Below are 27,735 nucleotides of genomic sequence, written 5' to 3' on the forward strand. Positions count from 1 at the left end.
TCCTTTATTCTGTTAATATGATGGACTGCACTGATTGATTTTCAATAATTAAACAAACTTTGTATTCTTTGCATAAATCTCACTTCATTTTGGTGCATTACTTTATATAATATATAATGTGTTTTGCTCTGAATAAGTATTTTGTATCTTTATCCAGGATAAAAGTTAGTCTATAATTTGCTTTTCTTGTTAGATTTTTGCCAAGTTCTAGTTATCAGGGATAAGCTGATCTAATGAGAGGGAATTGTTCCTTTCTTCTTGTATTTTTTAAGTTTGTGAAAATTGGTATTTCTTCTTCCTTAAACGCTTGATAAACTTCACCAGTAGAACCATCTGGGTCTGGACATTTCGTTGTGGGAAAGTTTTTTTTTTTTTTTTAAAGATTTTATTTATTTATTCATGGGAGAGAAAGAGAGAGAGAGAGAGAGAGAGAGAGAGAGAGGCAGAGACACAGGCAGAGGGAGAAGCAGGCTCCACACAGGGAGCCCAATGTGGGACTCGATCCCAGGACTCCAGGATCACACCCTGAGCTGAAGGCAGGCACTAAACCACTGAACCACCCAGGGATCCCCACGTTGTGGGGAAGTTTTTGATAACAAATTCAATTTCTTTGATAAAGGGCTATTCAGATTTCTATCTTGTTAGTTTTGATAAGTTTTTTAAGGCATTTGTCCAGTTCATTTGAGTTATCAAATTTACAGTCACATATGAATTAAGTTGTTCACAATATCCATTTTAATCCTTCTGATATTTGCAGAATCTGTGGTGATATCTCCTTTTCATTTCTAACAGTGGTAATTTGGACCCTCTTAAAGTATTAAAATTAGATCCAGTACTGAAAATTATTCAAAATTTATCATACATATAACAATTTAAGAATAAAAATAGATGTTATCCATAATGGTTTTAAGTTTTTGTACAAAATTTTAAAAACATAGTTCTCTTATTATGACATTTAATATAGTTGTTACAATCTTTACAGTCATTAAATAGTGACAAGCAAACTAAAGCAAAGATTAATTAGTTCACTGAAATGAGAATTTTTTAGGAGGCTTATTCCAATAGGATGTGGAATTTAGAAGAATTAGGGTATGTCCCAAAGTTCTATCCGAGTGGGTCTGGTACGAGATAAAGCTTGCCATGTTAAGAAATAGAGTGTTTTGGCAAGGATGCACAGAAAAAAAGGAACCTCAAGCACTGTTGGTAGGGATGGTAAATTGGTACAGCCACTGTGTAAGACAGTATGGAGGTATCTCAAAAAATTAAAAATAGAAATAAAATCCAATAATTCCACTACTGGGTATTCACTCAAAGAAAACAAAAACACTAATTTGAAAAGACATATGGACCCTTATGTTTATTACAGCATTATTTATATTAGTCAACATACAGAAGCAATCGAAGTTCCCATCCACAGATAAATTGATAAAGATGTGGTATAAACACACAACAGAATATTACATAGCCACAAGGGTGAGATCTTAACCATTCGTGACAACATGGATGGACCTAGAGGATATTATGTTAAATGAAATAAGTCAGACAGAGAAAGACAAATATCATATGATTTCACTTGTATATGGAACCCCCAAAACAAGCAAATGAATAAGCAAACAAACACAAAGGAGAATCAGACCTATAAATACACAGAACAAACTGATCGTTGCCAGAGGGGAGGTTAGTGGCAGGGAGATGGGCAAAATGGGTGAAAGAGAGTGGGAGATACAGGTTCCAGTTATAGAACAAATAAGTCACAAAAATAAAAGCATCAGGAATACAGTTAATGGTACCATAATAGTATCATATGGTGACAGAGGCTAACCATGCTTATAGTGAGCGCAGTGTGACAGAGCTGTTGAAGCACTGTGATGTATATCTAAAACTAATGTAACACTGTGTGTCAACTATACTCAGAAAAACTTAAAATAAAATAATAAGAATTTAAAAAACCTTCTCATGTTAGTCTTATCTAAAACATTTTGATCTGTACTCAGGGAGTGGGTTATAGCAGGTTTTAGTGTACTTTGAAGATAATAATGCTGTATGTACACTTAGTTCTATAGTAAAAGGTCCATTTGAAAGAGCACAGACATGTTATACTAGGCACAGCTGACCTTCAAAAAACATGGGGGTTGGGGTGCCGAACCCATGCAGTCGAAAATCCTTGTGTAACTTTTGAGTCTCCTAAAACTTAATGACTAATAAATAGCCTACTGTTGATTGAAAGCATTACTGGGGATCCCTGGGTGGTGCAGCGGTTTGGCACCTGCCTTTGGCCCAGGGCGCAATCCTGGAGACCCAGGATCGAATCCCACGTCAGGCTCCCGGTGCATGGAGCCTGCTTCTCCCTCTGCCTGTGTCTCTGCCTCTTTCTCTCTCTCTGTGTGACTATCATAAATAAATAAAAATTAAAAAAAAAAGAAAAAGAAAGCATTACTGATAACATAAAAATATTTGTATGTTGTATTATACACTGTATTCTTAGAATAAAGTAAGTAGAGAAGGGAAATGTTATTAAGAAAATCATTAAGGAAGAGAAAATACATTTATAGTACTGTATTATAAAAAAAAAAACTGCGTGGACCTGTACAGCTCAAACCCATGTGGTTTAAGGGTCAACTGTATCCTCTTATGTAAAAGGATTCTATGGTTTTAAGACAGTTCCTTTTTCTTTTTTTTTAAAGATTTTATTTATTTATTCATAAGTGAGAGAGGCAGAGACACAGGCAGAGGGAGAAGCAGGCTCCATGCAGGGAGCCCGATGTGGGACTCGATCCCATGACTCTGGGATCACACCCTAAGCCAAAGGCAGACGCTCAATCACTCAGTCACCCAGGCATCCTAAGACAATTTCTAAAATAGCTGTACATGACACTGATTCATGATAGCAGTATAGTTAATGCCTATCATGTAGTGGAAGTGCTGTTCTAAGTATTGGGAATACAGTAGTTAAGGACAGATAATATCCTTGCTGTCATGAGGTTTACATTCTAATGGGCTAGATAACAGTGAACAAATAAGAGAATTTCAAATAATGTCAAGTGTATAACTAGAATAAGATAAAATAAAAGTAGGCTAACAGGATTCCGAGACTACTGGGCATGGGTTACTATTAGATAGGTTTATTCAGTGTGGTTCTTTGTGAGAACATGACATTTGGGCTGAGATCTGAATGATAAAAGGTACCAAAGGAATGGGGAAAAAGACATTGTAGGAAGACAGTCTGTGGGAGAAATAGGGGTGCTTTGAGAGGAACAGAAAGAAGGTAAAGTGGTCATATAAGCAGGAGGACACATTCACCAAATAAAATTCCATGATTAAAAAAGTACTGCCAAGTGGACTATTTAAATTTATATTGATCCATATTTTAAATTCCAGGCTGAAAATGAAGAAACATATGTAGGATTGATTTAACTTATTTTTGCTTTCAGAATCATGATAGTTTAAATTCTGAAACAAGAACATTATCCCCAAATCAAGAACAATAAATTCTACTAAAGGCTTTTATATTTACTTAATAGTAACACTAGCATGTATATTTATGATAAAATTTTAATATTACTATATTAAAAGCACAATCCTTCCTGCCAGTATGAAATCAGTATGAAATAAAAGGACCACCTAAGGAGAAATTCACACTAGTAAACAGACTTGTCATTAAGCTATTGTTTAAACAAATTGCACTAAAACCCTGGCACTTAGCCCAAATAAGCAAATATGCCATATATCAAGGTACAGATTAAGTGGATTAACTATTGCTGGGTTTGATCATTGCTGTATTGTTTATTATCTGAAAGAAAACGGCTTATATAGATAGTTGCTATTTTACTTGTTCTTGGAATAGACAAGCAATTAACAGTTTCTAGATATAGATATTAATAAAACATGAATGTACTGCATAACACAAAAGAAACAAATGGTGGCAATTTATATTTTAGGACATTTTCAAAAGACTTTATATTAATACATTTCATCACTACTTTTTAATTTCCTGTTCAAATCACTTTGCTGTATCTATGTTTTAGGTATTTTTTTAAAAAAAGGTTTTATTTATTTATTCATGAGAGACACAGAGAGAGGCAGAGACACAGGCAGAAGGAGAAGCAGGCTCCTTGGAGGGAACCCAATGTAGGACTCAATCTCTGGACCCCAGGATCACACTGAGCCAAAAACAGATGTTTAACTGCTGAGCCACACAGGTGTCCCTATGTTTTAGGTATTAAAGTAATTTTCATTCCTTACACATTATGTATTAACATTTATGGTAGGAATAGCAATAAATAAAATTTACTGGAGAAATACTCGGATAACCTACGACATAAAATAAAAAAAGAAACCCATGTCCTTTAAATCTGTTCTTCTGATCTGAAAAGAACTGTTAAGTTTGTTCAATAAAATTTCAAATATAAAATGTTACATACTTAGGTTTCCTAATATAATGACCACGGAAAAGAAATAATTATTCAAAAAATTAATGTAAATGCACTTTTACTCTATGTTATAATTTTTAAAAGTCACATATGAGCTTATTCATATGTGGAATTTAAGAAACAAAATAAAAAAATTGGCAAAGAAAAAAAAAAGGAGACAAATCAAGAAACAGTCCTTTAACATATAAAGAACAAACTGATGGTTATCTGGGCGAGCAGGAGTGGGGTTTGGGGGAAATAGCTGATGGGGATTAAGGAGTACACTTATGATGAAAAAAAAGTAAACTGAGGTATAATTGACATATAGACATATTAATTTCAGGTGTACAACATAATAATCTGATATTTATATATATTGTGAAATGATCACAATAAATTTAGTTTTCCCCTATTACCCTACAGTTACATAATATGCAATACAATGTCATTGACTAGTCACCATGCTATATATATTATATCCTCATGACTTACTTATTTCGTGACTCAAAGTTTGTATGTACCTCTTGATTCCTTTCTCCCATTTCTCTCACCTCCCCCAACCCCTCTCCTCTGGCAACCACTGACCTGTCTCTATGTCTAGAAGTTTTGTTTTATTCATGTGTTTCGCTTTTTGGATTCCACATATAAGTAAAATCATATGGCATTTGTCTTTCTCTGATTGACTTATTCCACTAAGCATAAGCATATCCTAAAGGTCCATCTATGTTGACACAAATGGCATGACTGCCTTCTTTTTCATGGCTGAGTAATACTGAAGAGATCATCCTTTTCCAATTGGATATTCTTTCCTCCTTTGTAGGCAAATCTATTCTGTAGATGTAGAATGGTTTGAATCAGGCAGTGTGATGCTTCCAGCTTTTTTTTTTTTCAAGATTGCTTGGGAATCTTCTGTGGTTCCAAACAAATTTTACTACTGTTGTATTTCTGTGAAAAATGTCATTGAAATTTTGATAGGGATTGCTTTGAGTAATATGGACATTTTAACAATATTAATTCTTTCAATTCAAAAGAATGGACTATCTTTCTATTATTTGTATCTTCTTCAATTTCTTTAATTAATGTTTTGTTTTCAGGTTATAGGTCTTACATCTTTTTGATTAAATTTATTTCCCCAGGTATTTCATTCTTTTTGATGCAATTTTAAATGAAATCATTTTTTTTCTGATAGTTCATTGTTTGTGTGTAAAAACAAAAGATTCCTGTGCATTGATTTTTTTTTATCCTCAAAACTTCACAGAATTTGTTAGTTCTGACAGCTTTTTGGTGGAGTCTTTGGGTTTGTCTAAACATAAAATAGTGTTCACAAATTGTGGCAGTTTTGCTTCTTCCCTTCTAATTTGGATGCCTTACATTTCTTTTTCTTGCCTAACTGCTCTGGCTAGGACTTCCAGTACTATGTTGAATAAAAGTAGTAATTGTGGGCATCCTTATCTTATTCCTGATCTTAGAAGAAAACCTTTCAACTTTTTTACCACTAAGGATGATATTGGTTATGGGTAATATATGACCTTTATTATGTTGAGGTAGGTTCTCTCTATACCCACTTTGTAGAGACTTTTTAGCCTAAATTGATGTTGAGTTCTATTAAATGTTTTTTTCTGCATCTGTTGAGAGGATTATATGATTTTTATCCTTCATTTTTTTGATGTGGTGTATCATTTTGATTCATTGCAGGTGCTGAAACATCCCTGTATCCCTGGAATAAATCCCATTTGAACATGGTATATGGTCTTTTTTAATAATTATTGAATTCAGTTTGATAATATTTTGTTGAGGATTTTTGCATCTATGTTCATCAGGGATATTGGCATATATAATCATTTGGATATGATTTTTTTTTTGTAGATGAAATAGCTAAAATTTTGGCCTCTTTATTCATCTTCAGTCATATACTTGGCTTGAAAACAATGTACAACAAATAGTCTCAATTGAGAGATCACAAACTAAAATTTTCTTTCAGAACTCTAAATGTGCATGGAGAGCCAACTTCCATGGTACCTGGCATAGCATTCACTTGAGAGTTGGCCCCACAGAAAATATTCATGTAAGCCAAACAAAAAAGATGTTATTTGTTTCTCATCACATAAATATCACCTGACCTTATCTAACCAACAAACTTGTTTTTTTTTAATTAATCTGTGACTGAAAGTACTATCATGTTTGGTGAGTGCCATTCTCATTAGAATCACATCCAAATGATCATATATGCCAATATCCCTGATACACACACACACACACACACACACACACACACACGAAGCATTCCCTCCTCTTCAATTTTTTTAAAGAAGAGTTTGAGAAGTACAGGTGTTAAATGTTCTTTCAATGTTTGGTAGAATTCACCAGTAAAGCCATCTGCTCCAATCTCTGTACTGGTATTTGGTCTATTCAGATTATCTATTTCTTCATGAAGATTTTTAATTTCTAGGAATTTATCCATTTATTTTAGCTGTCCAGTTTGTTGGAGTATAATTCTTCATAGAGGTCTCCTATGATCCTTTCTGTTTCTGTGGTATCAGATGTAACTTCCCTTCTTTCATTTCTGGTTTGAGGATTTTTTTTTTCTTCATGAGGCTATCCAAAGGTTCGTTAATTTGTAGTTCTCATCAAAGAACCAGCTCTTAGTTTTGATTTCATCTACTCCCTTTTTAGTGTCTATTTCATGTCTGCTCTGATTTTAATTATTTTCTTCCTTTAAATTTTAGGCTTCATTTGTACTTCTTTTTCTTCATTTGTACTTCTATTTTCTTCCTTTAAATTTTAGGCTTCATTTGTACTTCTTTTTCTTTTCTTCATTTGTACTAACTTTTTGTGCAAAGTTAGATTGAGATTTTTCTTAAGATAGCCCTGTATTGCTATAAAGTTCCTTCTTAGCACTGCTTTTGCTTTATTCCACAGATTTTAAGTTTGTATTTTCATTTACACTTGTCTCAAGGCATTTTTAAAATTTCTCCTTTAATTTTTTCAATGACCCACTGGTTGTTCAGTTGCATATTGTTCAATCCCCACACATCTGTGATTTTTCCAGTTTTCTTTTTGTGAATGATTTCTTGTTTCATACCACAGTAGCCTGAAAAGATCCTTTTTAGGACTTCAATCTTCTTAAATTTGAGATTCATTTTGTGACTTAACACTCGATCTATCCTGGAGACTATTCCATGTGCACTTAAGAATAATGTATATTCATTCTGCTTCTATTGGATGGAATGAATACTTGTATATATCCCATCAAGCTGGCCTAATTTGTTGTTTAAGGCTGTGTGTACTTAGTGACTTTCTGTCTGGATGACTCTCCACTGAGGTAAGTGGTGTATTAAAGTCCTCTACTATTACTGTATTGCTGTCAATTTCTTCCTGTGAATATTTGTTTCATACATTTAGGTGCTCCTATGTTCAGTGCATAAATGTTTTACCTTTTTACTGGACTGAACCCTTATCATTATGTAATGCCCATCTTTTTCTTTTATCACAGTTTGTTTTAAAATCTCTTTTGTCAGGCAGCCCCGGTGGCACAGTGGTTTAGCGCCGCCTGCAGCCCAGGGTGTGATCCTGGGACCCGGGATAGAGTCCCACATCAGGCTTCCTGCATGGAGCCTGCTTCTCCCTCTGCCTGTGTCTCTGCCTCTCTCTCGCTCTCTCTGAACGAATGGATAAATAAATCTTTAAAAAAATAAAATAAAATCTCTTTTGTCTCATGTAAGTAAAGCTACCTAGCTTTCTTCTGGTTTCCTTTGGCATGAAATACCTTTTCCCATCTCTTCACTTTTCAGTCTGTGTGTATTAGATATGAAATGAGTCTCTTATAGGAAATATGTAGATGGGTCTTTTTTTTTTTTTTTAATAAATTCATTCACTCTATGTCTTTTTAAAAAAAATAACTCAGTCCAGGGATGCTGGGTGGCTCAGCAGTTGAGTATCTGCCTTTGACTTAGGGCATGATCCTAGGGTCCGGGATGGAGTCCCACAGGGGGCTCCCTGCGGCGAGCCTGCTTCTCCTTCTGCCTGTATCTCTGCCTCTCTCTGTCTCTCACGAATAAATAACATCTTTTAAAAAAAATAACCCAGTCCATTTATGTTTAAAGCAATTAAAGATATGTACTTATGTACTGCCATTTCATTGATTGTTTTCTGGCTGTTTTGTAGTTTTTTTTCTTCTTCTCCTGCTCTCTTCCCTTGTGGTTATATGCCCTTTTTTAGTGTTATGTTTAGATTCCATTCACATTGCCTTTTATGTATCTACTATAGATTTTTGCTTTGTGATTACCAAGAGGCTTACACATATTAACCTATATGTACATACTAATTTCACATTGATAGTAAGTTAAGATTGCATTCTAAAACCCAACATTTTGGGCAGCCCAGGTGGCTCAGTGGTTTAGTGCCACCTTCAGCCCAGGGTGTGGTCCTGGAGACCCGGGATCGAGTCCCATGTCCAGCTCCCTGCATGGAGCCTGCTTCTCCCTCTGCCTGTGTCTCTGCCTCTCTCGCTCTCTGTGTCTCTCATGAATAAATAAATAAAACCTTTTATTTTTGTAATAAAATCTTAAAGTTTTACTTTTATATTTTCCTCTAATTAGTTCTCTTTCTTTTCAGATTAAAGTTCTTTAAAATTTCCTGGAAGGCCAGTTTGGTGGCAGTGAACTCTTAGTTTTTACTTGTCTTGATAATTATTTACCTTTCCTTCAATTCTGAATGATAATTTCGTTGAGTAAAGTATCCTTGGTTGAAAGTTTTTTGCTTTCGGCATTTTGAATATCATGTCATTCCCTTCTGACCTGTAAAGTTTCTGCTTCAAAATCTGCTGACGGTCTTCTGGGGTTTCCCCTTGTACATACAATATGTTTTTCTCCTGGTGCTTTATCATTCTCCCTGTGTCTTCAAATTTTGACATTTCAATGATAATCTGTCTTGTAGATACATTTGGGTTTATCTTATTTGGAACTCTTTGTGCTTCCTGGAACTGGATCTTTGTTTCTTTCCTTCCCCAAGTTACTGAAGTTTTCAGCCATTATTTTTTCAATTAAATTTTATGTTCCTTTGCTCTCTCACTTCTCTTTGGAACTCCTAAATGTGAATGTTGTTCTGTTGTCCTGTAAGTCCCTTAAACTATCTTTACTTTTTAACATTTCCCCCTTCTTTATGCTGCTTTGTTTGGGTGAGTTCCTCTACCCCGTCGTCCAGGTCACTGATCCTTTTTTCTTCTTCATCTAGTCTGCTTTGAACTCCTCTAGTATATTGTTCAGTTTAGTTATGGTGCTCTTTAGCTCTGTGACTTCTGTTTGGTACTTTCTTGTATCTTCTGTCTCTTTGTGGAAGTTCACTCTGTACTCATCCATTCTTCCACAAGATTTGCAAGCAGATTTATAACCATGACTTTGAACATTTTATCAGGTAAATTACTTATCTCTATTTTGTTGTTTTTCTGAGGTTTTATCTTGTTCTTTCATCTGGAACACATTCCTCTGTTTTTTCATTTTGTTTTACTTTGTATTTGTTTCTATGTATAAGGCAAAACAGCAGTATCTCCATCTTGATGGAGCAGTCATAGGAAGACAGGGGATGTGTTTCAGTTGCTTTTTATGCAGTGCCCTAGGGGTGGCAGCCTCCCAAGAATAGTCTCTTCAATTGTTTTAGTCATGTGGGGCCCAGAATGCAATGCTCCTTGGCCACTAGAGTCAGGCATTTAAAGGGCATCCCCTGTGTGGACTGCACATACCTGTCAATTTGGCATGGTAGGGCAAGCCTGCTGTTGGGTTTAGAAGGGCTGGGCCATGGGAGAGTGCACAGGTGGGGCAAACAGCAGTAGCAAGGTAAAATGGGACTGAAAAAATGGTGCTTGTGAGAACTTCCATCCCTGAGAGAGTTTCAACAGACCCCTACTCCTCCAGCAGATGCTTTAAAATTAGCCAATGAATTTCCTTCACATATGGCCCAAGTATTTTTCAACCTGATGTTTATGTACTGAATCTCAGGGTGAATCTGTGCATGAGTCCTTTAAGAGTAGAGTCTCAGTTGCCGACAGCCCTTTGGGTTTCCTGGATGTAAGCTCCATTGGTTTTCAAAGCTGGTTATTTTGAAGGTTTACCTTTCCAGCATAGCTTCCAAGGGTTGGGGTTGGGATGCCTGATGTGGGGCTTGAACTCCTTATTCCTCAGGAATACATTATTTTTTTAAAAAAGATTTTATTTATTTATTCATGAGAAACAGAGAGAGAGAGAGAGTGAGAGAGAGAGGTAGAGACACAGGCAGAGGGAGAAGCAGGCTCCATGCAGGAAGCCCAATGTGGGACTCAATCCCAGGTCTCCAGGCTTATGCCTTGGGTGGAAGGCGGTGCTAAACTGCTGAGCCACTCAACCTGCCCATGGAATACATTCTTATTTATTTGTAAGATCCCTCCCACTTGTAGGTTGCCATGCTGGAGGTAAGGTTTTTTTTTTTTTTGTAAGAACATGTCTCTAATTCTGCTATTCATTCCCATGTGGCCTTTTTATCCTTTGGTGTGGAGGGGCTGTTCAACTAGTTTGCCGGTCTTTTTCAGAGGGAATTATCTGTACACAGCTATAGATTTGGTGTATCCAGGGAGGAAGTGAGTTTAGGGTAATTCTACACCCTCATCTTCTCTATGCTCTCATTTTAAATTGACTACATCATACTTTGTGAGTTATTAAGTTTACTGTTTTATTTCTATGATCAGCATAAAAGAACCTGTATTGGCTTAGAAGGTTGATCTTTATAGTGTTACGTTTAAAAAAAATCAGTGCCATATCCTAACATGCTTTTTCCCTTGTTTTCTTAATTCATGAGTTGGTCATCTAAGAATTTTCCAAACATTTAGAAAAAATTATAGTATTCAGAAAGTGTCCCATAAATTCAGCATGTTAAATTACATTGAGAAAAGGTATCTGAAAACTTTTAACATAGGTATCCTCAACAATTTCAGGAATAGAGGCTGTATATGTTGTAAAAGAGACTTGTCTAGTCTCTTGAACTAGGAAACTCTACGTTTCAATGTGAGAAGAGACCTGAAGATGACAAATAGAAAAACATGTCCTCTACTGCCTTTTTTCAGTGTCTCCTTTATCTATAGGCTTTGTCATTCAGACTTGATTATCATCAAACGTTAGAATAATAAATCAGAACTTTGGTTTGGTAAGTATGACAGTGATATTACCAAAGGCTCTATTATGTCCACTTTATAAAATTACCTCCAACTTTACAAATCCAGGGATGTATGGATAGTGGACACAGTACTTCTAAGATTTGGCTCCCTATGCCTTGTGACTCCTAGAAATAGAAGCAGAAAGTTCATCCAGGTCTAAGGGAATTATGGTTTGTGCACATTCTAACAGCTTAATTTACATAACAGAATTTTACATTCATGTAGAATAGCCTTTTCATAATTATTAGCCTCATATTGAATAATAATCTTAAATATATCCCTTTTCTTATGCCTGAGGTAGATTGAGTTAGGTAGGATGTAATGGTATCTTGTGACTTATGACACTGGTATTTCAGGTCCCACTTGTGTGGAGAGATAGGTTTTCTACCTTAAACTAGTATCTAATTAATTTCCTTCCTTAAACATCAAGCATCTCAGAAGAAACTGCCATCGATTTTGCATTTTCTATCCACTCCTCTTTAGCCTTTTGCTCTGAAGCATCGTTCTTTACCACTCTTTATAAACTGCTTCTATAATGGTTCCCAAACACCTACAAAATTTAAGGAGTTCTCAAACTCTGTTGCTACCCTACTTGACCACTTTTAAAAAGTCTGATATTAAACACTTCCTCATGGTTGCTCTTTTCTTCCCTAGATTCCATTATCCTGCACTCTCTGGGCTTTCTTCTTACTTCTCTTCTTACTACTATGCTTCTTCTCAATTTGATTCTTTGGCTTCTCAGTCTCATTTTGACCTCTTAAATTCAACTGTTTTCCAAGACTCTGATCTTTATCTCCTTTCACTCTACATATTCCCCTTTAGATCACATACTCTCACGACTTAATTATCACCTTTATCAGGATGGTTCCTAATCCAGGCTAGATACTTATCTCCAGACAGTTGCTTGCTACACTTGTTTATCTCTACAGGGATGTCCCAACAGCCGATAAAGGTCATCATTTCCAAGCTCAGAGTTAAGATCTTTTCAACCCAGTCCTCCCTTGCATTCTCCTTCAAATGGAGCAGCCTAACATTAAGGAAAGAGCAGGGCTTTAGAACTGGATGGACTTGGAATCAAATCATGGTTGCAGTATTGACTGCATATCAATTTTTCTCATCTTTAATATGGGGATACTACTACCTACCTTGTAGGCTGCTGTAAAGATTAAATAATGTAACATATATGTTGAAAATAACCAATCCTCAATAAGAACTAGTCACCTTTTCTCTTAGATCACTTAATACTATAATTATTTCTAGTTAGGCTGGCTGGAAAAAGGAGTGACCACTGATTTCTCCTTTCTCCTCATCTCTCCAAATCAGTCAGAAACCAGGTTTAGAGTTTATTCCGCAGCATATCTTGATTATATTTCCTACTTTTCATTCACAATTGTAAACTGGACTACTCTAAAGCTTAAAGATTTATTTATTTGAGAGAGAGAGAGAGAGAGCACAAATGCACAAGCATGGGGAGTGGGAGAGGCAGGGGAGAAGCAGGCTCCCCCTAGAGCACGGAGCCTGATGTGGGACTTGATCCCAGGACTGGAGATCATGACCTGAGCTGAAGGCAGACACTTAATCAATTGAACACCTGCACATCCCCCAATCTCTTCTCTATTAATTCAGCTTTCACACTGTGGTGTGAGATGAATCTGGAACACTGAAGCACAATTCTCTCCAGAACTGCCTGCTGGTTTCTCCTGACAGCAGTGTACAGTTCACATTAGGGGTTTCTGCCTCTTAGGTATCTCTGTTCACATTTCTGACACATAAGAACAGCAACAATGCTTTTATAGTGGTCTATATTTTATAAAGTTTGTTTCCCCAAGAGACCATGAATAATGGTTACTGATGCTAAATAGAGCAATATGGTTATTTCTGCTTTCCTTAGCCTGAATAAAGTTGAATTTAAAGATAAATCTATGATGACTATCTAGTATTTCTTTTCCTGCTTGCCCTTTTTTTTTTTTTTTTTTAACCTGAGGTCCTAAGTAAGAGCCATGTTATCTGGAAATCCTTGTTTCTTTCCACTTTGTCTATTCACAAGCACCTTCAATGTCTAAGTGGAATTCCAGGCTGCTTCGTAAACCAGTTGATGTACAATGGTAAATTTTATCCATACTATTCCTTTGGTAAAAGGCAGATTTGCTAACATTTGTTCACAATGATGTTGTAATAAAATAATTTCTTTTTTTTAAACCTGTATCTCTTACATATAACATGTCTGAATACATGAAACCTTCCAAATATTCTTTTCTTTTTAAAAAAGGTTTTATTTATTTATTCACGAGAGACATAGGGAAAGAGGCAGAGACATAGGCAGAGGGAGAAGCAGGCTCCTGGTGGGGAGCCTAATGTGGGACTTGATCCCAGTACCCTGGGATCATGACCTGAGTCAAAGGCAGATGCTCGACCACTGAGCCATCCAGGTATCCCCCAACTATTCTTTAAGCAGTTACACAGTATAGTTTTCTCTATAGCTTTCTGTTACTTTTAACTTCTACCACTTTGAGAAAGTGAATACTTTTTTTTCTGAACAGTAAGTGAAACTTCATGCGTCTAAAGGTATACTTCAGGCAACCTCAATCCTCTGGAATACTCCAGCTTTCTTTCTTAAGTTGCAAACCCAGAAGAAAGATGTTTTTCAGCATTTGAAACAACTGTCATGAGGGACATATAATAAAATATATATGAATATTTATCAGAATTTATAGTCTTGTATATTCTAAAGCAGTGCTGTCCCACAGAAATATAATGGAGCTACATAAGTATTTTAAGTTTTCTAGTAGACAGATTTAAAAAAGTAAAAAAAAAAATGAAGATGAATTTATATACCAACATTATTACTTCATCATATATTCAATATAAAAATTGAGATATTTTACACTTTTTCTTCAAAATCCAGTATGCATTTTACATTTACAGGTTCATCTCAATTCAGATGTTACATTTCATTGTAAATTCTTGATCTGTGTTTTTAGATTTCATAAAATTTACAATTGAAAAAGTAGATCCATATACCCAACTTGCTTCAAACATATATGAAAATCTCCCAATATCTGAAGCAAATGTCAGGTTTTAAATTTAAATTTTACATTAATTACAATTTAAAAACTCAAGCTTCTTAACCACAAACCTTATTTCAATGGCTCAACAGCCACATGTGGCTACTGGCTAATTTACTGGACAGAGCAAGTAAAGATTCTGTACATATGATTTTAACATATGATTTTAACAAACTTTATTGCTGTTTTCCCACTGCATTGGAGACTGGAAGCAAAACTAGATGACTGAAATTGAAAGATCAACTGTTTAGTCTCACTGATATCAGTGATAAAAAACTAGTGATATCCTAACAATGAGGACAAAAGCCAGAAATATGAATTAAAAGCATGAAAGTCTAAGGCCATTCAGTGTAAGGATAAGTATCTCATGCCCTTAGGAAACTCTCAAAATCTAACTAGCCCATCATTATGAAACTGATCTTCATAATGATAATACTGAGTTGTCAAAAAAAAAAAAAAGGATAAATTATGCGCATTATAACTACTTTGAAAAGACAGGGAAATATATATATTCTTGGAGAGCTTATCAAGAAGAATTACAAATGTTAAAAATTTAATGTTAAAGGTAATTCTCAATTTTAAAAATCATTTATATGAAATATTTCATTGTCTGATACTGCCAACTAAGGAAGTATTAGTGTTACTCCTATAAATTCTAACCTCTGTCATAAGAGGTTTCAACAGGATGTCTTCTCCTGTGTTGGAAAATCTGTAGCCTTGTTTTATGACTTATAGACTTTGATCCTTCTAGTATGTTAATAGTCCACAAATATTAGCTTTTTTCAGTTGCACTGGGACATAATTGACATACATCATTGTGTAAGTTTGAGGCGTATAAGCATGATGGTTTGATTCACATGTATTCTGAAATGATTACTGCAGTAAGTTTAGTTAGTATCCATCCTATCATATATACACAATAAAAAGCAAAAGCAAAAAAAAAAATGTTTTCTCCTTGTTATGAGAACTCCCAGGATTTACTCTTTTGCTATGTATCATATAGCAGTGTTAACTATGGTTGTCATGTTGTACATTACACTCCTAGTACTTATTTATCATCTAACTGGAAGTTTATACTTTTTGATCATCTTCTTCCTAGTCTCCTTCCTCCCCAACCCTGCCTCTAGTAACCACAAATCTGATCTCTTTTTCTATGAGCTTGGTTTTTTGTTAGAGTCCACACAGAAGTAAGACCATACAGTATTTGCCTCTCCCGAGTCCCATTTTTTTTTAGATTTATTTATTTATTTATTTATTTATTTGAGAGAGAGTGAGCAAGCATGACTGGGAGGGAGGGCAAAGGGAGAGGGAGAGAGAGAATCTCTCTCCATATGCTAGATTTATACACTCATTCAGATAATTTCTAAAATGTCAAATATGCCTACCTTTTTTGGATCCTGTTTTATAAGTTTAATCTCTGATTAGAACCTTTTGTCATGTCCTTTGTTTTTAGACTGTGAGACGGTGTCTTGTATATAAAACCAAGTATCTCAGTAATTAAATTTACAAAGCCTGTGGAATGGAACTTTGTCAAAGGTGTTTCCTGAGGTATAATTCATATGTAATAAAATGCACTTGTTTAAATATAGTTTGATGGGTTGTAACAAATTTATACACCAAGTCACTAGTATCCTAACCAAGATTTAAAATGTTTCCAGCACTTAAAGATGTTCTCTTATGGAAGCTGCAGCTAATCTGCAGTCAATTCCTTATTCCCTTACTCCCTCTAGACCCACGCAACCAGTGATCTGCTTTCTGTTAGTATAGATATGTTCCTTTTCTAGAGTTTCATGTCAAAGGACTCATACCATATGTACACTATTTGTTTCACTTACATACATCCATGTTGTTGTATGTACTGGTAATTTTTTCCTTTTTATTGCTGAGTAGTATTCTATTGTATGGATATAATTTGTTTGTCTAGTCACTTGGTGAACACTTAGGTTGTTTCCAGTTTGGGGCTATTATAAATAAAGTTGTTATGAATATTCACATATAGGCCTTTGGGTAAACCTACGTTTTCTCTTCTTTGACTCTGGAATAAAAACATAGGACTGAATTGCCATGTCATAGGCTGAGTATACATTAAGAAGCTACCAATTTTGTTTTCCGAAATGTGTGTTTCATTTCACATTCCCATCAGCAATGTAAGAGAGTTCCATGTTTCATGTCTCAAAAACTTTTTTAAAAAAAGTCATAAAGTAGTCATTTATATATGTACTCAGTAATTATCAATGGTAGGTCTAAGAAGTTAGTATGTACCAAATGCTGTGTTATATATTTATCTACATATTTTATCTTTTTCTTCACAAAAGACTCTAATACATTAAAAACATTTAACTTTGGCACATACCCAAAAGTTTATATGCACTGAGGTATTTTTTTTTTTAATATTGTCATCAACATTCTTGAAATGGAGTGAAATTTACTGGTTGTATGTCTTAGAGTTGTCTTGGAAACATATTTTCAGCTTTTTAAATATTAGCTAATTTCTGGAAAATCTGCATCCATTTATATCTATTGTAGTTTTTTCATTTCTCTCTATTCTTTATGAAGGCTTAAGTTTTTATTTTTCTTGCTCCTTTTGTGGAGGTAGGGGTGTATAAGAGTAATTTTGAACATATCTATGAGGCCCTTTCCATTTTATTTCCTGCTGAAATCATAAAAATAAAACTCTAAAAAATGTAGATGCACAAGCTCATTTCTCCCACAGGAATCTTATGCTCTATTCCATTACAATTTTTTCAAGGTTGTAATATAGAAAATTTAACACTTTTGAATGTATAAATGATTTCTTGACATTTCATATGTAAGCAGTGGATATAATTTTGATTTTTATGGAAATGTACATCACACAAGCATCCAAATGTTTTATGATAAACCAAAAATAAGTAGAATCTACTTACCTTAAAAAATTCCTTTTTCTCAACCATCTCATTACCATCTGCATCCAGCATTTTAAAAGCAACATGAAACCCAGTATGGGGTTCTGCAATTAAGTAAAGTGAATAGTTTATTTAAATGTTGGTGAAATGCAAATTATTTACTGATATATAGGTCTTCAAATTTGAAAAAAAGCTTCCAGAAACTATTATACAAGTGCCTAAACAGAGAAAAAAATAATCTCTTCTCATAACAATTTTCAAAGGCTGATGATATGTTTTCCTGGCTGCGTTGTTCTGCTATTAAGTGCTTTGCTTCTCAAAGCAAAATTAATTTGAGAATTTATTTCTTTAACTCTACCAGGAGCTTTCCTATATTCTTATAGTAACTTGGTTATTTTCATACTGATTATTAGTCTTTATTTCCCTTTCTCAGAGTATGGCTTTTAAAAAATCTTTCTATTTTGAAATAATTTTAGACTGAAGAAATGTTGTAAAGATAGTATATAGTGAGTTCTCATATACTCTTCATTCAGCTTCCTCTAATGTTAACATCTTATATAACTATAGTATCATTGTCAAAACTAAGAAATTAACACTGGTAATAGCATTTTTTTTTTCATTTTTAGCATTTTTAACTGAACTACAGACTATTTGGATTTCATGTTTTTCCACTAATGCTATTTTTCTACTTTAGGATCAAATACAAGAAACCATGTTGCATTTAGTTGTTAGGTCTCCTTATTCTGCTCCAAGTTGTGAAAGTTTCTCAGTCCTTCCTTGATTTTCATGACCAATCTGAAAAGTACTGACCAGGAATTTTGAAGAATGTCTGATGAGGGATTTTTTTTAACATGTGAAGGCTAAGGCTAAGTCTGATTCTTCTGTTCAACAAGTCTTTTAAGGAGACAAAGTTACAGGGAGCCATAGTACAAAGGGAATAGAAGGGCTAATCTAACCCAACAGTATCATTGTGTTAAAAAATAGAAACTAAGGTAGCAATAATGTTTTAATGATAAAGACATAAATACCAAATTTCCAAAACCTTGTTTGCTAAGAACAGATAATTCCACATGATCAGTGACAAAAACTGTAGGGTACTTACTAGTAAGGATTGTAAGCAAGAAAAGATACTCAGTATATGAAATCAATCCTGAAAGAGATAAAATAAAAACATCAGAAAGTAAGTTTCAGGTTTAGAAGTAATCATACATAAATACTACACGCAAACTTCATTTAATTAAAAACACACATTTTTGGGGCATCTGGGTGGCTCAGTTGCTTAAGCATCAGAGTCTTGATTTCTGTTCAGGTCATGACTTCAGGGTCATGAGATCAATCCCTGTGTCTGGCTCTAGGCATGGAGCCTGCTTAGGATTCTCTCTCTCTCCCCTCCACCACCCACCCCCCTCAAAAAGAAGTGGGGGGAGAAAAAATAAGAACACACATTTTTACTTTAATTTACCTCTCTCTTTGGTACAGTGGAAAATTTCTGTAACAGAGAATTAAGTATAGTACTTATACTTAAAATGATACTATGTTTTTTTCATCAGGTTATTATTATTATTAAAAAAGGGGAATGGATGTTGGCTAGCAAATAATAGGTATCCAGCACAGGTTTTATTTGCACAGCACTTCATGCAATTTCTGCTCAAATTTCACTGTTCCTAACATCTCAAGTGGAGCAAATTTAAAAATTCAGTTGAGTAAAACAAAGATCTCAATATATAAAAGGTCAAACTATATTATTGAAAATGAGGTAATTAAATCTTTGCAGCAGTAACTTGATTTTCCTTTGGGAAACCATTCCTTTCCCCTTCTCAAACATGCAGCTTTGGTAGGATGATTCATCCTCACCTTTGAAGGTAGATACTGACTGGCCTAAGCCAATCATTGTATTCTCAGTGAATTGGTACAGAGATGGCAAAGAGCTGACTCAAGCTAAGGAGCAGGTTGCAATAGTCTGGCTGCAGGGACTAGTTCAGGGATGGGCCTTGACCTAAACTGGGTCGCTTAGAGTGGAATTTCTGACAAGAATGCTCAATCACTCACTTTATTATTATTTTTTTCCTTCCCCAACCCCCCTGGATTTTGATGATGTGAGAATGTTTCACTTAGGAATGTGAGGCAATGGAGAGAGTGTGCCTGGAATTGTCAGACAGCCAGTGTTTAGGGCCTGAGAATGCAGCCAATCTTTAATTGGCAGACCTGAAAGATGGATACTGGTGATGTCTGAGCCCTGGATTAAGTTGAACTTGAAGCCAGCTCTGTGTCTGGCCACTAGCTCTATGTCTGTCCTTACTAGCTCAAATAGATAGTGTCTAGTTTTCCGTGCTTGCAATGAAAAGAATAGCAATAAATATAGAACAATGTCTTATAAATCATGGCTTCCTGATAAGCTAAAAAATTTTTCCTTCTGGATCATAAATTTGATATAAAAGCAAAATACACAATTAAACTTTACCATGGAAAACTTCAATCATACACAAAAGTAGAGAGAATATAATGAATAACTTACATATCAACTTTAGTAATTATCAACTCATTGCAGATTCTGTTTTATCTATACTTCTTTTCACTCCCTTCCCCCCCACTTCACACTGGATTATTTTTTTTTAAAAGATTTTATTAATTTGAGAGAGAGAGAGAGAGAGAGAGAGAGCGCGCGTGCACACAAGTGAGGAGAAGGGCAGAGGCAGAGAAAGATGCAGACTCCCTGCTGAGCAGGGAGCCCAATGTGGGGCTCAATCCCAGGACTCTGGGATCATGACCTGAGCTGAAGACAGACACTTAACTGACTGAGCCACCCAGGCACCACCTCTGTCCACCCCCTCACTGGGTTATTTTGAAACAAATCTAAATATCTTATTTCATAGTAAAAAATTCAAGCTTTATCTCTAAAAGTTCCCTCCCCACAAATATATTTGCCACACCTAAAAAATTACCAGTAATTCCTCAATATCATCAAACTCACATCACTTTTACAAATTTCCCTATTTCAGAAATTCTTTTTTCAAGTGTGCTCAAATCAGGATTCAGAAAATGTCCTTGATTGCACTTGGTCAACAGGTCTCAAGTCACTTTTCTTTATAGTGGTAAAATACACATAACAAAAAATGTACCATTTTAGCTATCTTTAAGTGTACAGTGTAGTGGCATTAAGTCAATTCATTGTTTTGCAACCATTATCAGAACTTTTTCATCATCATAAACTGAAACCCCATATCCATGAAACACTAACTCCATTTTTTTTCTGCCTCCAGCCCCTGTAACCTCTTCTGTTTTCTGTTGCTATGAATTTGCCTACTCTAGGGACCTCATACAAATGAAATCATATGGTATTTGTCCTTTGTGTCTGGCTTATTTCACTTAGCATGTCTTCAAGGTTCATCCATATTGTAGCATGTGTCAGAATTTCATGCCTTTTTAAGGTTGAAAAATACTCCTTTATATGTATATATACTACATTTTGGTTATCCATTCATCTGTTGATGGACATCTGGGTTGTTTCCATTTTTTGGCTATTGTGATTAATGCTGCTATAAACACTGGTGTACAAGTATCTGTTTGAGTCTTTGCTTTTAATTATTTGGGGTATTTACCCAGGGTGCAATTGCTGGACCATACAGTCATTCTATGCTTAATCTGAGGAACCTCCATACGTTTTTCAAAAGTGGTGGTACCATTTTACATTCCAACCAAGAGTACACAGAGGTTATGATTCCTCCACATCCTGGTCAGCACTTGTTTTTTCTTGATAATAATGGTATTAAGTGGTATCTCATTATGGTTTTGATCTGCATTTCCTTAATGGTTAGTGATGTCAGGCATCTTTTGACGTGTAAATTAGTCAACTGTATATCTTCTTGGAAAAATGTCTATTCCAGTCTTTGCCCATTTTTTTAACTGGGTTGTTTGGTTTTCTTGTTGTTGTTGAGTTATAGGAGTTCTTTCTATATACTGGATTTTAACTCCCTATATATGATTTGCTAGTATTTTCTCCTTTCCTGTGGATTGTCTCTTCACTCTTTTGATAGTGTACTTTGATTCACAAAAGTTTTAGATTTTTCTTTTGTTCTCTGTGTCTTAAATCTTTTTTTCTTAAAGTAGGCTCCATGCCCAGTGTGGAGCCCAATGTGGGGCCTTGATTCACAACCCTGAGCTCAAGACCTGAGCTGAGATCAAGAGTTTGGATGTTTAACCAACTGAGGTGAATATGAATATAAAGCTGAATATGAAAACTAAATATAAAAATATGAAAATTAAAAAGTGACTGAGAGAAATAATGTCCATGTGGAAGAAGCAATGGGAAATAAGGCCACTATGGTACCCAGACATGAAGAATGAAGGCAGAGGGTGATGACAGTGGATTTGCCCTACTGGCTCCCAATCAAATAACACAGAGTGAGGGCCCAAGTTCAGAGCAAGGCAGGTGAGGACTTTATCTCTAGGTAATTCAGTGTTTTAGTTGCAAATAACTTCAGGTACGCATTTTAAGTGACTTACATTTTTGTGCATTACGAACTTTATGTTTGTCTTTATTTTGGAGCAGGTGTAATTCTTTTTAATAAAAAAGCCCAGTGTCTTCAGATATTTTTCCTTAAAAATATTCAGTGTTTATATGGAAGGAGAATAAATTAAATATGTTTTGTCATTATCTTTAATACCTGAGAGAAGTACTCTAATATTAGTTGAAGGATTAAAGTATTTCATCCCTTGGTAGACTCAAAAAAATGGAGAGTAGCTTTTTTCCCCTTCATTTTGAAGGGAGTACGGCAATGTGAAAAAAATGGCCAAACTTCTAGACTGACGTGGGCTTGGTGCCAAGAGGGGGCCTCATTCTTCTTTACATACACGTATGTGTCTCTACAATGGGACTTTGTGAGAAAGAAAATTCCAGTGTCTTTCTTTGAAATGCTGACTTAAATAAAAAGCTTGAATAAACAGAATTGAGATGATGTAAAAACAGCAACTACACTCCCAACATAGATTATAAACAGTATGGCTCTACAAAAGCATTCTAGACATCTGCCCTCTGAAAATGCTTTTAAAGAAAACTGATACTTCAGAATATAGGAGAAACAATTTAATATATGTATTTTTTTATTTAATTATAAAGTAAATGCTGTTAAGTGGCAATGTTTTAAAAGTACCTGTTAAATAGGTATTTTAAATAATTATATATATATATTTTAAAGATTTTATTTATTTATTCATTAGAGACAGAGGGATAGAGACAGAGAGAGAGAGAAAGAGGCAGAGACACAGGCAGAGGGAGAAGCAGGCTCTATGCAGACAGCCTGATGTGGGACTTGATCCCGGAATTCCAGGATCACGCCCTGGGCCCGAAGGCAGGCACTAAACCACTGAGCCGCCCAGAGATCCCCTAAATAATTATATTTAAAAATTTGTTAATAAATCCTTAAGGAAAGGCCATTAGAAGACATGACTGAATTCTGTTATTTACTATGCTTCTCTACAAACATTTTAAATTTGGAACCATTCTAAATATGACTCGCTACTAAGTGCAATTTTGAGAATTCTGTTTCCTAAAGAGAAATTAACATATCCATCATAAGAACATATTTATATATCTTGATGAATTTGATAAATACCTAGGAGGCAGAATTAGAAGGAATTTGTATCTGACTGCATGTGAAGGATGAAAATGGCAAAAAGAGAAAGGGTTCAAAGATATTTCTTGGGTTTTGATAAGGTAGGTGAAAAGTAGTACTACCAAATGAGACCAAGAAAACAAAGCACTGATTTAGGGAGAGGACCGTGAGTTCAGCTTGGGATATGACAAACTCAAGGTAACTGAAAGACCCACAAGCAGGCATGTGGCAGCTGGTTTGGGTATAGAAGTCTGAAGCTCAGGAGAGTAGCCAGGGCTACAGACACTGAAGGGGTTTTGAGAGTCTGCAGCAGTATCCATGGGTGCTAAACCAAGAGGAGAAGGAAAGCAGTAAGCAAAGGACAGAGATCCTAGGGAGCACCAACACTTAATGGGCAGCAGGAGGAAGAGAAACCAATAACAGAGAGATAGGTACCAAGAGAACTGAGACAATGTAGTTTCCAAGAATCCAAGAGAACTTGTGGCACATGAATTTGCCTAATAATAATAAAAAGATCTTTTAATGACACTTGATCTCAAGGCACAGTGGAGGAGCTTTATGTATATCATTCCCACCAGAACCATGGAAATAGATAGAGATTGTTACCTTTATTTTACAAATGAAGTAGATGTTAAAGAAAGTTACAAACTCAGGGTATCCAGGAATTATGGAACTCCACAGGTTCAGCCTATGACACCTAGCATCCTTAGGGACAGGTGCTCTTTTCTCAGCTACAGTATGGTACAGTGGATGTGTCCGAGGGATGGAGAATATGAAGGGGTAGGATTGAGACTCCAAGCACAGTGGAGTACAAGCAAGCATAAGAAAACCCACATTAAGAGAGACCAGCATTTGGAAGAATGGTGAGCTAGCAGTTCTTACCCTGCCCTTTCATGGCATTTCTAATTCTTCCTACGTACATAACAACCCTGCTGTTCCTCATTTTCCTGTCAGCTGCTTAGTTTCCCTGTCAAGGTTAGGTCATCCTTTGAGTCCTGATTTCAGTCTTTTATTGATGAAGGCTGTTCTTTCATATCTCCCATGTGGTAGGGAGATATGTTTAAAAGTCTCCTCCTGCAGGTGCCCAGTGCAAATTACTTATTCCTTCTCATTGACTTTGAAATGAATGCTATCTATATTATCTATACTTGCAGTCATTTATTCTTCCTGGATCCTCTTAAAGCCTCTCTCCCTTTCTCTCACTTATCATCTCCTTTCCTTTATTTCTCATACTAATAACTTCATGTACTTTGCATAAAGGAAAAAAAACAAAGCTTTCTGCTGTGGACTTCCACTTTCTGTTTTTTCTAATAGTCCATCACTAAAGGCCTTCCCCCCACCTCCCCAGCCATCCAGAAATAGTGGCTTTTAATGCTTTTAGAAATCTTGGAGATGCAGGATGCCCCTATTCATTCTGAGAATATAAATAACTCTCTAGCTACCTAAGGAACAGGGAGAGAGAACTATCCAATAGGAAAATGTGTGAGTAGGTTGATGAATTTATCTCCTTGACAGTTGGAAAGGTGTATATATATAGAAAGAGAGACAGAGACAGACATATAGAGATCTATGTGCCTGTAACTGAAAGTTAAATAAAGAAGTTACTGAAAATCCTCCTCGATGCCTTCTGAAAACAAACATCTATTTTACCTCCCTTATGGCACAGACACAGTGAGGCTGGTAAAGATATACAGAGTCATAGTGCTGCTCCTGAAAACTAGAACCATGATTTCCAGAAGTGACCACACTCTAACAGAGTCCTGACTAAATGCCTCTCATGAGGATGCCTCTCCGACTTATATGCTGATATGCAGAACTGCTTCATGAATCTTGCTACTACAAGCAGAGGCTGAATGGAGAGAATAGTACCCTCAATTTCAAGAAGTGAATAAAACCTTTTAAAACCTCCCCTCCCACCGAAAGGAGAAAGGAATAAAGAAAATCTACAGATATTTTTTCCTGTCTGAAACACATTTTAGAAACCGAATAACTGGGATCCCTGGGTGGCGCAGCGGTTTGGCGCCTGCCTTTGGCCCAGGGTGCGATCCTGGAGACCCGGGATCGAATCCCACGTCGGGCTCCCGGTGCATGGAGCCTGCTTCTCCCTCTGCCTGTGTCTCTGCCTCTCTCTCCCTCTGTGTGTGACTATCATAAATAAATAAAAATTAAAAAAAAAAAGAAACCGAATAACTTTCTATCTGTGGGACCCAGGAAATTGAACAAAATCCCCTACTCCTGGGCAAGCAGAACAGGACTGACTCTATTTTGGGCTGCACCCACCTTGTGCTGACCTGCTTATTACTTAGGGCACTGCCCTGCACTAGTCAAAGACCGGAAATCCGGCCCAGGGATACTGCCCCACCCTAGTCAAAGACCAGGACATACCCTAACCAGAAATCCGGCTCAGCGGACCAGCATGACTGTGCAACTTTCTGCGTATCCCATTGGCCACTGGCCCCTATAAAGTTGCTAAGCCTCTTAGTCTCGGGGTCCAAGTCCCTGCTCCGCTGTGTGGGGTATACTTGGACCCAGGCTCGAGCTTGTAAAACCCTCGTGTGTTTGCATTGGTGTCGGCTCCTTGGTGGTTTCTCGGATTCGCGATCTCGAGCACAACACTATCTTCCCTTCAAATTTCACTGTTACTTACAAGGCTTCCATTATAGCCTGTTTTATGGAAGCTCCACCACTGTTTGCTATCTTCTCTATACCAAGAAAATGAACTTTTGCTTACTGCTCTTAGAAATCTCAACTCCCACATCACACTTTAGGTCTCAAAAATACCACCCTTCATTTGCCAGATGGCCTCCCACTTCCTTTAGTTTGTTATGTCTTGCCTTCTACTCCATTATCTCCTGTGAAACAGAGTTTCACATTCATGCTAGGACTGACAAGTCAGCCTCTTGTTCAAACTCACCTCATCAGAATGACCTGTTTGATTTCCCCAGTTTAGGTAGTTCTGGTTGAATTTCATCAAAGGAGACAGAGAAGATACCACTAGGATGGTAAGAACACAACACAAAACAAAGTATGGGGTACTATAAGCCAAAAGAAGGGACTAGTTTGACGTGAGAACAGGTAATAGCATCAGTACAGCTGGGGTCATGGGTGCCAAGAATACAGAATATCTTCACTGGATCTAATAACAAGGAGGTCACTGATGGTTTTGTTAAGAGTGGTGGTGTTTGAGGATGGGTACCAGACTACAGTGGGCTGATGGCTGACTCAGAGGTGAGGAACTGAGCACAATGCAAAACAAAGAGCTTGGCTATTAAAAGGGATTACAAAGTATGAAGAGAGTCACAGGAGGAATGTGTTTCCTTAAATATGGGAGATGTTCATAAGTTATTACGTAAGACGGGAATGATACAGTGCCCAGAAAGAGAATGTGGAAGGGGGAAGGAATGACACCAGAGTGGAGAAGCCTTGGGAAGACAACAGAAGAGGCCTGGGGCAAATACAGAAAGGCAGCACTATTTCTGCTATTGGGAACAGTACTTCTATAACAAAGTGAAGGTGGAAAAAACAGACATAGTTGCCGGATGTGGATACAGTAGACTTGGAGGCACTCCTTCATGTAAAGAAAAAAATGCCTTTAAAATTCACTAAATTCTTCTCTGCATAGGATATACATCATAATGAATTTTACTAATTTTAACAATTATCTCCAAGATTGTGAACACAGAATATATGATATTAGAGATACATTCTTATAATCTATGGTAGGGTAGTGCAATTTAAAAAACTGTTTTGTGCTTAACTGCCAAGATCAGGTTTATTTAGTTCAATTAGCTTAATGCACTTTATAGGTTATGTACTTTGAAATAACTATACATCACATAAGATACGGTAATACAATGAATAACTTCAATTTAAATAATACCCAGTTCAGGAAAAGCAAAAATATTCTATAGGATAGTTGCAGGTCATTACACATTAAGCTGATAAAATGTTAGTTACTAGGAGGCAGAAGTTTTACCTAATATTATTTTAGAAATATTTTACATCAAAAGGAAGTGTTTTAATGAAAAAGAAGATAAAATTACTTGCTGATAATTTTCATGTTTTTTTTTCAGATGTAAACATTAGTGCTAGCTGGATTTAATTCTTTTGATAAAGTAATACCAATTAATTTTAACTTTTATTTGAAAAGTTTTAATTGGAAATATTTTTTAAAAAGATGTAGTTTTTGTACTTTCAATTCATAGAAAGGCCAACTCAAATTACATAACAAAGTCAAGGGACTCACTGAAATAGATCAGAATAATTTGTAATTATCATATTCTTATTAACATTATCAGCATGGCATGCAATTTTAGATGAGCATCTGTTATGTGCTAAAGAACATTTTAGGCAACGTGCTATGCAAATGACCACACATAGATTTATCCTCTTAGAGAATTTATGGTTTAATTAAAAAATATGACAGACAGTACAGTGCAACAAAATGCAAAGAATGAAAGAGAACAAGATCTCTGGTGGTTTCAGAGATTTCTTTCACAGAGTAAGACACCTGATGAGCAGGAAGTTGGCAGGTGAGGGAAGCCTAGCTGGTATAGCAGGTGGTATTTGAGGCACTCCTGATAG

General features: G+C 35.9%; 1 protein-coding gene across 1 annotated transcript in view; it reads right to left on the reverse strand.

Annotated features, from left to right (window-relative positions):
* The window catches only part of MICU2 (mitochondrial calcium uptake 2), a 131,650-nt gene that overhangs the window by 33,243 nt on the left and 70,672 nt on the right, over positions 1-27,735 (reverse strand). The window contains exons 5-6 of the mRNA XM_025996662.2: positions 18,642-18,689; positions 17,561-17,643 (exon numbers count right to left, since the gene is read on the reverse strand). Of these exons, the coding sequence (XP_025852447.1) occupies positions 17,561-17,643; positions 18,642-18,689 (131 nt within the window). The remainder of the gene's footprint in view (positions 1-17,560; positions 17,644-18,641; positions 18,690-27,735) is intronic.

The sequence above is a fragment of the Vulpes vulpes genome, chromosome 9 (assembly GCF_048418805.1).
Source record: "Vulpes vulpes isolate BD-2025 chromosome 9, VulVul3, whole genome shotgun sequence".
Taxonomy (NCBI): domain Eukaryota; kingdom Metazoa; phylum Chordata; class Mammalia; order Carnivora; family Canidae; genus Vulpes; species Vulpes vulpes.